Below are 12,854 nucleotides of genomic sequence, written 5' to 3'. Positions count from 1 at the left end.
GCCATAGCCTGATCAGAGTATGTGCTGACCCCTCCCCCCCCCCCCCCGCCCAGGGCTACGCCCCTGCCCATGATGCACTTTTGCCTATCCTACTCGACTCAGCAATAAAGATTCTACACCACTTCCACAAACATTCAAGGTTGGGGTGGAGCAATGCTGACACATTGTACCATACATCCATACAGGTGACTGGACCTACATGGCTGTGCATGATCAGTATGATGTGATGCACTGAGTTGTATCTGAAGTTTGACAGTAGAGACACCTGGTGTTTGATATGGTAGTTAAACGTCTAAACTCTAAGTGATTGTCTCTATCCCAGCATAAGCCAATGCAGGGCTGCACACATAATTATACTAAACGTATAAAACATATAATTTCTAGAGCTCTAACCCTAACCAAAACCTCTGGGGTGAAATGGGAAGACACCTTTGTCAACTTTAACCTTTGCCAGTGCTTTAGTGTTAATTCCCGTTATTTCAGATTGAAATGGAAGTGTCGCTGAAACCTGCAATCCTCTAGAGAAGACTACACGATCGAGTCACCATGGCTGAAGGTCCATTGGAAGCCAAACGGCGAAAACTTGACATTGTTTCTTGTATAATTTGTGGAAAGGATGCTCCATCAGATGTATTAGTTACACCAAAAGACATAAACTCTTGGCTAGCCCTATGTGAAGCTGCAAGGATTAGGTGTTTTCATCCGATCGTGAAGCTAAAAGAGGACAATCCAGATATTGTACCTAACGTATTGTACCATCGTGAATGCAGATCAAATTTCACCCACAAAAAAGAACTGGACAGGCTACAAAAAGTTTCCGATGTTTGTGAGAAAGACATTATTGAACAGAGACGATCTTTATGTCCAGGAAATTCAGAAACAGCTCGTGTTTACGATAAAATATGTATTTTTTTGCGAACGTCCAAAATTTGGAAAGGTACAAGGACCCGAGAATCCTTGATTCAGTCATCGGATCTCCGAGCCGACACAAAGATTTGAGAAATCGCAATTAAAACGTCTGATGCTAAAATTCTGGCAATTACCGCACGATAAATTATCGCAGCAGAAGCACATTACCATGCCAGTTGTTACAGAAACGACACACGTGTAAAAGCAAATAAGCAGGAGATCGCAACCGATTCTGTTGCAATTGATGATAACGATGACTACAAGTCGGTTGAGACTACAGCATTGCTATTGCTGTATAAGTTTATACGCATCGACCTGTTTTCGAACCACCGCATAGTTCCGTTAAATGACCTTACTTTGAAGGTGGTGGCATTCATTAGTGACGAAGGTTTAGTAGTTAAGCAATCAACTCGAACCCATCTCCGCATTTGGTCCGTGTTTGGTCCGCATAAATAGAGTCCGAATTTGGGGACTCTGCATTTTTTCACCACTGGTACAGGAAACAGGGTTTATAGGCCCGGTCACACCTTGACGTTTTAGCCAGCGATGGCAACGTGTTAAAATTTATGTAAAACGCTGGCTTACGTTGAACTTTTGATGTTTTTTTTTAAAGATTCGGACGTATTCATAGCGACTTGGTCTTATGTATAACGCATTGGTAACAACACAGAACGTTTCGTTGTGTTATAGATAACTTATACCAACGAATGCTGAACCTGTTGTCAGCCTACACAACCGATGCCCAACGATAGTCTAACTTAGGCATAGCGCGTTGCACGCATCGCCGACGATGTCGTGACGTAGCCTATTAAAAGGCTGACGCACAACGATTCCAATCATAACTGCCGTAGAAATGGAAGGGTCAAAATCGTGGTCACACCTTGGCGATCTTGCCAGCGTATGCCGACGTAACAAAAAGTGTGTCTAAAACGTTGGGGCACGTCGAATACGGTATGGGTAAGTTTGGTATGCACGAGTAGAACGCTAAATACGCTATCATAAGTCGTAGTAAGTAGAGTACGTCAAGAAATTTTGAACATGTTCAAAATTTTACGACGTACTCGGCGTATGACACACGTTCGCATGCGATGAGGATAAGTTTTACACACGATATGCGGACGCTTACACATGTCCACAAAGGCTACTTATAAGCTCCTCATAAGTCGAAACACGTCGCGGTAATGTCTTTTTTACGCGAAACTTATTTCTAACTTATGTTTGACGTGCTTTGAACCAATTCTTTACGTAGTCCCAACACACATCGACGTATGTAGACGTATTCCAATGACGTCTTCCGGTCGACAAAAAAAAAAATGAATGTGTTTCTAGGTTACAACTGCCATATAAAGACGTGTTCCCAGCGGTTTTGGGAATTGGTATATAAAAATGGTGCTTATAAAAGGGGAACCCAACAGTGTTTTCGAGTCCTTTTTAAGTCGATGTCCATGTCAGCAGTAACAGTATCAGTATCAGTATTAGTATTAGTATTAGTATTAGTAGTAGTAGTAGTAGTTTGTTCATGTTGGCAGTAGTAGGTGAGTGTGAGGGGAAGGGTGTGGGTTATGATGGATCGTCCTTGCGTCCGCGTGTCCACGGGTAGGTTCATAGGCTGCCACTCAACGATTTAAATGGCTGCATCTCCACTATTGAAAGTAGACGCTTGCGCTCAACAATTGGATTTTTTTACACTCAACGACTTTTAAACGGTACCACTCAGCTAGTTTCATTGTTTACAATGAACGATTTAAATTGCTGTCACTCGCCTTTGTTTTTTTTTTTGTTTTTTTGTTTTTGACGCTGGGGTTTGGAAATTTGAAGCGTTTCTTCTGAACGTGTTAAAACGCTCAAACTCGACTATTTTAAATAGACGCTGCCGATGGACAATTGGAATCATAGCCAAGCTCGACATCGAAGTGTGAACATCCTCGTCATGCCGAAGAAAAGTTTGAAGAATGCTGCAAATAAGTGTCCTGGCCGTGGCCGTGGACGCTGACGCAAGGACGATCCATTATACCGACGTCTTTCAGCCTATGAGTAACTTAAAAGTAATGTCTGTCGACGTGTGGCAACGATCGCGTAACGTGCCAACAACACGTTAATCATAGGTAGGAAATAAGTTTCGGGTACTCTAAACATTACCTCGGCGTGTCTCAACTTATGATTAACTTACAAGTAGCATGTGTTGACGTCTGTCAACGATCGCAGACCGTGCCTACAACTTGTGGCCAGCGTAGCGGAACGTGTGAGTCATACGCCGGCATACGTCGTGAAATTTCAAGCATGAAAAAATTTGAGGACAACCGAAAAGTACAACGTTTAAAGCCAACGTACAACGACGTATGGCAACGTACTACGACGTATGCCAGCGTGCTCTCAATGTTATCAAAACTTACCCATAACGTATTCAACGTGTGCCAGCGTTTTAGAAAAAAAATTCAAAAATCGGCATACGTTGGCTAAAACGTCAAGGTGTGACCGGGCCTTATGTTAGACCAGATAACCTTGCAGCTGATACCATTGCATGTGATTTTATAAACACGAAGGACAAACTTGACACATATATATATATATATATATATATATATATATATATATATATATATATATATATATATATATATATACACACAGCCAGGAATGTGAACAATTGATTGTACAAGTAGCCGTAATCTTAAGAGGTAGAATTAAAGATGATATCAAAGAGCAGGCATGGCCACCAAACCCACAGGATTTGACCGAAAAGTGTATTGACCTTCCACACTGTCTTACCCAGTTCCTAGATATCCTCCTCAGTGGTCAACTGTCTGTTACGTCTAATAGAGTCCACCGACTGTCATTTTAACTTGCGCAGGACATCGTTAGTGCGGTCACAAATGCTTAGGTTCTGACTCCAAAGCATATTCTTCTTCCCTGGGCCATCAAGACTTTAACTGGCAATGTGGAACTCATTAGGACACTGAACCGACTTGGTCATTCCTGTTCACACATGAGGTTGGATAATGGTAAAGGGAAACTTGGAAATATATTGGCTTATAATAGCCCCAGCCCCAGAGGCTGTTCTGGCACTAATGTCATGCAAGTGCCCAAGAAGTTGCAATGATGACTGCCCCCGTGTAGTGAATGGTTTCAGCTGCACACCAGAGTGCAGACTACAAAACTGTGCCAATATGCATGATGAGACAGAGGATGAAGACTAATTGCAAGACATGGATGATAGCGACAGTGACGAGGAAGACTAAATTAGATACATTTTAAAGTGGTTGAGTACATATTGAGAAAGTGTATTTTAATTTGTGGACGAGTGCTAAAGTCAAGACGTCGGGAAAACCTTGCCAGGAACTTTCTGTGGGGTACCGTGAGAACCAGTTTGGTTGGTCAAACAACATCTGGATATTAATTAGCAATTACATGAAATGATCATTCATTTGTCAGTAAAAGTTTAATTCGGCAGGGTATTGGGATGCAGTTTGAACACAGACTGCTTTACTGGATCACCTAAGCATGAAAATAGCCAGAAGTTGCTGGATCAACCAAACCGGCTCTCGCGGTACCCTCCAGTTAGGGTACATGTACAGAGTCAGATATACCCAAAGGAACTTGATTCAACGCTTTTTTGGCGGACATATCAATAATTTCTCGGAGACCTTGGACACCATATGGGCCTTCACCACCAAAAATATGGGCAATATTTGGTGAATTACTTTTTAATACAAGTTTTGTGAAAACCACTAATAGTAACTGGTAAGACATACAAATGTTGTTGATTTTGAAAACAACTACAACAATAGCAAACTACTGGTCCCTCTGCTGAGTACCGGTCAACTCCTGATTTGTACCCTGTACATTTTGGGGCTATAGATAGATGAATAGACATTCAGGGTATTGTTCGCATTAATCACAATCTGTCATAGATGGGCTTTGTGTCCCTTCCCATGATAGGGCTGGGGATAGGGCCCCAGTTGGTGAACTAATACATGGGAAATGTATACTGACCGGTACTCAGCAGAGGGTCTAGTATATAATGAGCATATGTAAAATCTTATTTCAGTTATAAAAAATGCCTATTAGATATTTTGAAACCCCATTGGTGGCATAGTGTGGAAGGTTTTTGAGATCGGGTACCCCAAAAAAGGCCGAAAACTGACAAATAGATCATGTACGAAAACGTATCTATAGAATCCTGTGAAGTTCAGATAACTTGATATTTGAATTTCTTTGAATGCCTTATGAACCACTCTCAGTGACCAAGGTAAAAAATGAGCTTAGACATATTTGAACATGAATTGGCAGAAAACTTCTGATAACATATAGCAAAAAAAAACCTAAAAATACCACTTTTTTGGAAGAAATTTCGAATTTTGGAACATACCATAGCAAATAACTTTCCAAAACTATATATTGGCAGATGTAGAATGTTCTTACAATCATTCTAAGCCAAACCGCATGTCCACAGGACATTCTGGAGGTGAGTTGTGGGTATTTTTCCAATTTCCTCCATTTAGATGAAATAACGGAGGGCATTTTTAAACATGGCCGCCAAAAGGTCATTAAGCTCCCTTCCTTGCAAGTCCATCAACTGATTTCAGACACTTGAGGTATCAAGCTAACCAAAAATCATGGTGGGGTCTGTTCCCCTTTTTGGTAATGAAATTCGGTCTGGCTCATGGACTATAAAGACAAAATAAGTGAAGGATAGAATGAGGTGAAATATGGATGTGTTGCTGACCTATCGCTCCTCCAGGTCCCATCTGCCCTGGTGGGGTAGTGCCTGAAGATCCTTGCGTCATGGTGGCTGCGGCTGCAAGTGTGGCGATGGCTTGGAGTTGTACAGCATTCAAGGCTAAAAATATTCAAGTACAAAACAAATGAACAAAAGGGTAAAAGATAAGGTGTGTGTGTGGTGTGTGTGTGGTGTGCCCATGTGCATGTGTAGAAAGAAAAATAAATTAAACCTTTAATAAATAATTTAAATTAAAAAAAAAACATGTTGCATATTGTCTGACGAAACCCAATTAATAAAACAGGAACTAGTGAGAAACTATGCATGACTATGTTCACAAATACATTAAAGGAATCACTCGATATCTTTGGAGGGACAGGAGAAACGTACCTGATCCTTGCGGGGTGTTTGTATTGGTCAGTGCCTGTTGCAGCAGCTACAACACAACACAGAAAGTGTAGTGATATTAGCAGTGAAATAAATATGGTAGGGAACATTTAAAAACAGAAACTAAGCATGCAACACCACTAAAAAGCACGTTGTCTCAGGTTGGCCAAGACGATACTCACGGCAATGGATCTAAAGATGAACATGACCACATGTTGAACGAGATATCGATTTGCCACAAAAATAATCAAAATCCCAACATTCTACCCCACAGTGGGTATTAGGTTGAGGAGTGAATTTCAACTGCACTGTCTGGGCCTTGAATCAACCAAGAGAGTTTAAAAAATGGACAATGAAAGATAGAAATGTCACCAGCATATACTCACAGTCAAGTATTGCTGGCCGAGTGATTGCAAGCCCACGAGTCCACCTGGCAAGGGAAGATTGGGGCCTGGTCCTGATCCGGGGAGGCCACCACCTATCCCTCCACCCATCGGACCACCCATCCCTCCACCCATCGGACCACCAATCCCTCCACCCATCGGACCACCAATCCCTCCACCCATCGAACCACCAATCCCTCCACCCATCGGACCACCAATCCCCCCACCCATCGAACCACCAATCCCCCCACCCATCGGACCACCAATCCCTCCACCCATCGGGCCACCAATCCCTCCACCCATCGGACCACCAATCCCTCCACCAATCGGACCACCAATCCCTCCACCCATCGGACCACCAATCCCTCCACCCACCCCTCCACCCACCGCACCACCCATCCCTCCACCCATCGCACCACCCATCCCTCCACCCATCACCAAACCCATCCCTCCACCCATCGCACCACCCATCGCACCACCCATCGCACCACCCATCCCTCCACCCATCGCACCACCCATCGCACCACCCATCCCTCCACCCATCGCACCACCCACCCCTCCACCCATCGCACCACCCACCCCTCCACCCATCCCACCACTCATCCCTCCACCCATCCCACCACCCATAACGCAGAAATCCTGTTGCAATGTAGAAACCCTTTGTTGTAAACGCCTGTGCTCTTTCTCTTTGGTTGTGTCCGCAAATTTCACGACCAAAGGACCAGAGCAACTCTGCAGAACGAGACAAGGATATCAAGGGACGTATCAAAGACACCTGAAGGCCATCGTTCACCAAAATCAATTTGCACACGTCTCACCTCCATCGTTTGTGACCTGTGCATCTTCTTGATAGCCTTATTTGCTGAAGCTTTGCTGCTGAACGTCAAGAACGCACATGCTGAAAAGACAAAAAAAAATCATCATCCCACGTAATTATGACCAGAATATGAGCAAAGTTCACAACCGTAAAAAGGATGCACCGGCAAAATCCTACAACCCAGTACCTTTGCTCTCCCCGTCGGGCCCTCGGAGAATCTTACAGTGTTCGACATTACCGAAAGGTAAGAACAGGTTTCGAACATCGCAATCATTCAGCTTCTTCGACAGCATACCAACAAACAGCTTGCGTTCCTCCACTGTGCATTATCAACAAAGGGGGGATTAATGGTAATTATAGACGTTGATTTAGAGGAAACTGGCAAAGAGAGATAAAAGATGCCTACCAGCACTGCGCTCATTATCTGCCGGCTTCATTTGAATCGGGTGATGCATCTGAGGACAGGAAATGGCGTGGCAGGTGAATACATGCACAGCACGGATGACGAAAACAAATCGGTGAAACAGCCATTCGGCAGGTTGACAGAGCGCACGACAAAACCAAAAGAACAAGAAATCATAAAAGAGCTAGCGTGACCCTCTCGCTTGCCCTACCATACCCCAGTCAGTATACGAATGTTGTGGAGCGCATTCTGTGCATCCATGGCAGCCTTGCGTGTGAAGAACGTGACAAAGCAGCAGCCTACAGGGCAGTGAAGGGTAAAAGATCAAAGCTCACACCAAGTGTTACCATCATCTGCTATATTGTTGAAAAAGCACTGCATACAATCACTCAACAAAAACAAAATAACGTCATACGAACCACGGCTCACTGGAGGCTTCTGGGTCCAGTCCTTCACAATGTTGATCTCAAACACCTCTCCAAAGATAGTAAAAAGCTCATGCAGCTCTTTCTCTGTCCAAGCACGGGGAATTTGCCCCACGAACATACTGATTGTGTCTGTGTCTGGTTGACGTGATCCTTCAACGGACTCATGTGATACCGATCCATCATTGCTCACAGCACCCAAGGACATCCTGAGGTTGGGGTGGGGGTGGTGAGTGAAAGACATGAAAGATGAATAAAGACAGAAATATAATAAAGAAATAAAAAAATAGAGGAAGGTCAAAGGCTGGCAGAGGGGAGACGTGCTGAAAATGGACAGTTGGGGGGGGGGGGGAAGAGCACACACTGATGGCAGCAGATGATGAGATATAGAAACAGAGGCTGTGCCATTGGGTCGGCCGGCACCAAGCCCTGGCCAATTTGGAGCCAAGAATAATATTGGGCGATAATGGATCAGAGAAGGAGGGTGGGCTATTCATGATCCAAGAAGGCCGCCGGTCACCAAGGAGCCAAGAAAGACTAACATCTTGCTTACATTTCACCATCCGCCACAGCTGGCGCAAAGGTAGTTGCCATCTTCAAGTTGCTTCGATAACTGGCAACAGATTGAGGAGGGGGAAAAAAACTGAAATACAACAAACAACCCAAAGCAGCTATACTCTTAACTTCCGTTAATAATATTGATAAGAACTTCCTCAAAACCGTTCATCATATTGAATCGAAAATACAAATTGATATCAGGTGTAATGGACAGGTAGTGTCGCTTCACAGAGAAACAAGGACACAAAAAGGTCGTGGTGACCGAAAAGGTCGTGAAAAGATTCCTGGGAAATGTACTGGAGACGTCTATCAAGACATCGATCTAAAGCTCGTAGTGGAGCTTGTACTTAAAGCACACATAAGACAAGGACATTAGTAGACATTGATGTATTTCTACTGAAATTACAAAGTCATTCGGGTACTTTTATACTTTTACATGAAGAACAAACACACAAGGTACGTGCAATTTGAACCTGGGTTCCTCTACATCATGAGCCAGGGGATCAGATGGGAACACGACCAGGCCAAACTCGAACTTAAAGAAACCATGAACAATTATCAACCAGAGGTCGTTATTTTGAGTTTTTGATGCAAGAACTGTTTCTCTTTTAGGACCTGATTGAAATGAGAGGGGATTTGTCAACGTTTCGTCTCAAACACACCATGAAGAGTAATGGTGATGTGAAAAGGGCAAACCGATGTGAACACACGGTTATTATGAATAATAATTGGTTAAATAATTCTGGGGTGTGTGGTTGGATGCGAAGACACGACGCTACGGTACCGTATCATTCACTGTCAAAGTAAAATGTGGTGAGTCCCACCCAACGATTTAACGAAACGAGTTACTTGGCCATTATTACAAATTACATATTACAAAGAAATGCAAAATTATAGAGAATCAGGTGAATGTACTAAGAATCAATTGCGAAGGAACTGGCACATGATTGGATTATTAATATTATTTGGTATGCATCCTGTGGGTATGCCTGGTGTTGGCTTAATGGTTAGGGTGGTGGGCTTGGGATCCTTAGATCCTGAATTCAAATCCCACTCGGCTGCTGAATTAATACCAGGTGGGATTGACACGGCCTGTCATCCTTCTGAGGTCGGCAAAATGAGTGCCAGCTTGCTGGTATACTGTGTCGGAGTGGTGACCCGTCCAGGATGGTACCCGATAGCCAAGGAGACTGCTTTGGCAGCACCAACGCTCTGCACAAGAGTGTGGTCGCGAAAGATGGCTGGATCCTGTGGGTGCTGGTTGCATCATTCCTGGGAGTGCAGCTGTGCCGCTGAAGTCGTGCCCCCGTTTCCAAAAAGGTAGTAATCATTTTGATGACCACGGAAGGATGACGGGCTGAGTCAACGGCACGACAGGTTCTTAAACCCCAGATCCTAAGATTTTAAGCCAGCCATCTTAACCATTCGGCCAACACCAGGCACATAATAGGATTACTTATGGCTTTTCTGTTCGTGACCTGCTCCTCCTTCATTGCAGTTTGTTGGCTGCTCGGTCTTTTTATCCCATTTCTCTTCAGCTACCGGCTCGTCCTTAGTACAAGGACGTTCAAAGTTCGAGTTCAATCAGTGCCCACCCCCCAACATAAACTTTGTGAAAGATAGGCTTTCTGTTCACCTCCACCTGAATCCCCTTTCACCACCTGTGAAATTATCTCCATGCATAATCCCAATATTAGTTTAAAGTGGCAGCACACCAGCAGTCTCACGGAGTCCTCCACCACCAAGTGTGGGTGACCTCATATATCAGAAAGTAATCTTTCTTCCTACGAACCACCCAAGCTTTTCAGTTTGGTTAACTTTATGTTTGTGCTGTACCTGACCTGCCTGTCCTCTGGCATCAATCTTTAGGAGAACACTCCACCCAATGCATTAATCTTGCTCTTCCACCAGTCGATCTTACATTGATCAAAGTTTAAAAAAAAAAGAGCGTTTTTAACGATTGACAACCAGTTGGTGATCTGGGAGAAGAGACATGTACGTTTGTAAACTTCCTTTCGAATCAAACAGTACAATGAACTGATGTCTGGCACAAAGAGAACACGGTGTCCGTTCGAGGTTGATCTTCCAGCCATGACATTCACACGTCACAGAGGTCACGGGGAAACACACCTCACATCACTAACAGCTCGTCACATCACTAACCAATCCAAGGTAAGAAGGATGATGCAACCTCATCCCACGCATTGCAACATTAACATGTTTAGACCAAGTTGAGGAGGGTGTTCGAATTAAATTAATCGGATTAATGGGTCTCCTGAACAACACCAGATATTATTATTATTATTACTAGTACATGCCCATACGTGGGGGAAAAAAAAAACTTTCAAACTGCGTGCCAGAAACAACCACACAGGTCGTTCCTTTGCTCTCGCGTGGCCGTACGTCCAAAAAAAAAAGAATTGTGACGTCATAGCACCGTGTCCTGTCATTGGTTGGTAAATAAATGGCCATAACTTGGGAACCACTTGTCCAATTAATACCAAACCTTGAAAAGGCACATACTCAGGGTCCCAGGAATATACCTGGCAAGTTTCAATTAGATCGGACCAGCGGTTGTCGAGAAACAGCGGTCGCAGACAGACACACACACACAGAGATTGCTGGAATTATATATACTAGTACGTGCCCGCAAAAAAAAAAAAAAAATTTTTTTTTAAATATTCAAACCGCGAGCAAGAAACAACAACCACACAGACCGTTTCTTCGGTCTCGCGTGCCCGTACGTGCGTGGCCCGGAAGTTCGCATATTATTCGCAATTTAGTTTTTATGCCCAAATATTCAATTAGCACCAACGTATTTTGCCTTTTCGCAATGTCGTCGCAAGGAAAAACAAAAAGAGAAGAGAAGAGAGAGAAAAAAAATTTACTTCCTGGTTCGGAGCACACCAGCTCACTCTGATGTTACCGAAATTTATGCACCGTCTAATATGAAAACGATCATAACTTGGGGCATTGTGTTTATCTATAAATGCGCATAAGAAATCGAGAAATTATTAGAATACACGAAGTCATCACTCTCCGGAAGCCCGTACGTTGTAACCTGCAATGGCAAACGTGGCTGAGCTTCCCTTCCCCATCGGCCACGCCCACGCAGCAACACGTCTTGTCATTGGTTTGGTAAATAAATGGCCATAACTTGGGAACCACTTGTCCGATTAATATCAAACCTTGAAAAGGCACGTACTCAGGTCCCCAGCAATATACCTGGCAAGTTTCAATTAGATCGGACCAGCGGTTGTCGAGAAACAGCGGTCACACACACACAGAGATTGCTGGAATTACAGAGAGACTATTATTATTAAATCGCCTCCTTCACCGTTACGTAAACCATGGCGCGGCAGAATCCGACGTGTGATCAGCACTAAACCGGATGTTCGTATTAAGCTCCATCATATAATTTTTTTTTTAACATAAACATCATAAATATTCATTTTAGCTAAAAGTAAGTATCGCATCACCAAAGAATCATATTTAAATATCAGTAAAACATTGATCGGGTTAAAAAAAAAAAAAGGTTCTCGCTAGTCGAGACTAGGCCCGAGTCATTCCAAACAGGCCAACGCGACGTTCAAGCCTTCTGCGGACATCAAAACATCCAATAAGCACCTGATGTTATAAACTGGGCACCTTAGTGACACCGAGCCGCATAAAACTACCACACCTTGCCAGAGATTAATCCAAAAAACACAACTTTGGTCTGTGCGGAACGAGCTGAGGAAACCTATCGGAAGCGATCACGAGGACACTGGTTTTTTTTTTTTTTTTCCTCTGTGCGTAAGAATCCTCTTCCTCTTCTTCTTCACTCATTCATTTAAACTGTCTTCCACCGAATCGATTTTTTATTTAAAAAAAATAATAAACAATCGTAACATGAAAGTATCTGTCGTTTACTTTAATGTTTTGTCCTTCCTGAATCGAAATAATTTTAAGTCGGGGAAGAAAGAAAGTCAGTAACGAGAATTGGAAAAAGTACAGTCTGGTGTTGTTATATACACCCCCGAGTGATAATCGCGGAGCCTCACGTTTTATACATTATGGTTTCAATCAGTTCTGGGAGACGACAAAAAAAAGTAATGAATTACAATGACATCCTCCACCAATATCATTACATCATACGGGAGAGGGTGTTCAAAAGTAATACCTACGGTGAGCTACAAAACGGAAGCCTGGTATTGGCTTAACGGTGAGGTGGGGAGCTGAAGATCCGAGGGTCTTGAGTGCTTAACGGTAA

At 43.4% G+C, this 12,854-nt stretch overlaps 1 protein-coding gene across 3 annotated transcripts in view; it reads right to left on the bottom strand.

Annotated features, from left to right (window-relative positions):
- Positions 1-12,414, bottom strand: part of LOC147010193 (CUGBP Elav-like family member 2) — a 45,723-nt gene extending 33,309 nt beyond the window's left edge. Inside the window, exons 1-10 of one of the 3 annotated variants that reach the window (XM_085862387.1) lie at positions 12,285-12,414; positions 8,598-8,657; positions 8,039-8,253; positions 7,836-7,918; positions 7,623-7,671; positions 7,404-7,535; positions 7,218-7,297; positions 6,403-7,131; positions 6,020-6,065; positions 5,636-5,749 (exon numbers count right to left, since the gene is read on the bottom strand). In XM_085862387.1, the coding sequence (XP_085718513.1) occupies positions 5,636-5,749; positions 6,020-6,065; positions 6,403-7,131; positions 7,218-7,297; positions 7,404-7,535; positions 7,623-7,671; positions 7,836-7,918; positions 8,039-8,253; positions 8,598-8,638 (1,489 nt within the window). In that variant the 5' untranslated portion in view covers positions 8,639-8,657; positions 12,285-12,414. Of the gene's footprint in view, positions 1-5,635; positions 5,750-6,019; positions 6,066-6,402; positions 7,132-7,217; positions 7,298-7,403; positions 7,536-7,622; positions 7,672-7,835; positions 7,919-8,038; positions 8,254-8,597; positions 8,658-12,229; positions 12,254-12,284 lie in introns of those variants that run through there. The other 2 variants (XM_085862388.1, XM_085862389.1) reach the window with 2 other exon arrangements.
- Positions 12,415-12,854: the final 440 nt, after the last annotated feature.

The sequence above is a fragment of the Eptatretus burgeri genome, chromosome 17 (assembly GCF_056783735.1).
Source record: "Eptatretus burgeri isolate ZD-2024b chromosome 17, Ebu_testis_v1, whole genome shotgun sequence".
Classification (NCBI taxonomy): Eukaryota; Metazoa; Chordata; class Myxini; order Myxiniformes; family Myxinidae; genus Eptatretus; species Eptatretus burgeri.
The sequence above is the reverse complement of the archived record's forward strand: the minus strand, read 5'-3'. Positions and strand labels throughout refer to the sequence as shown.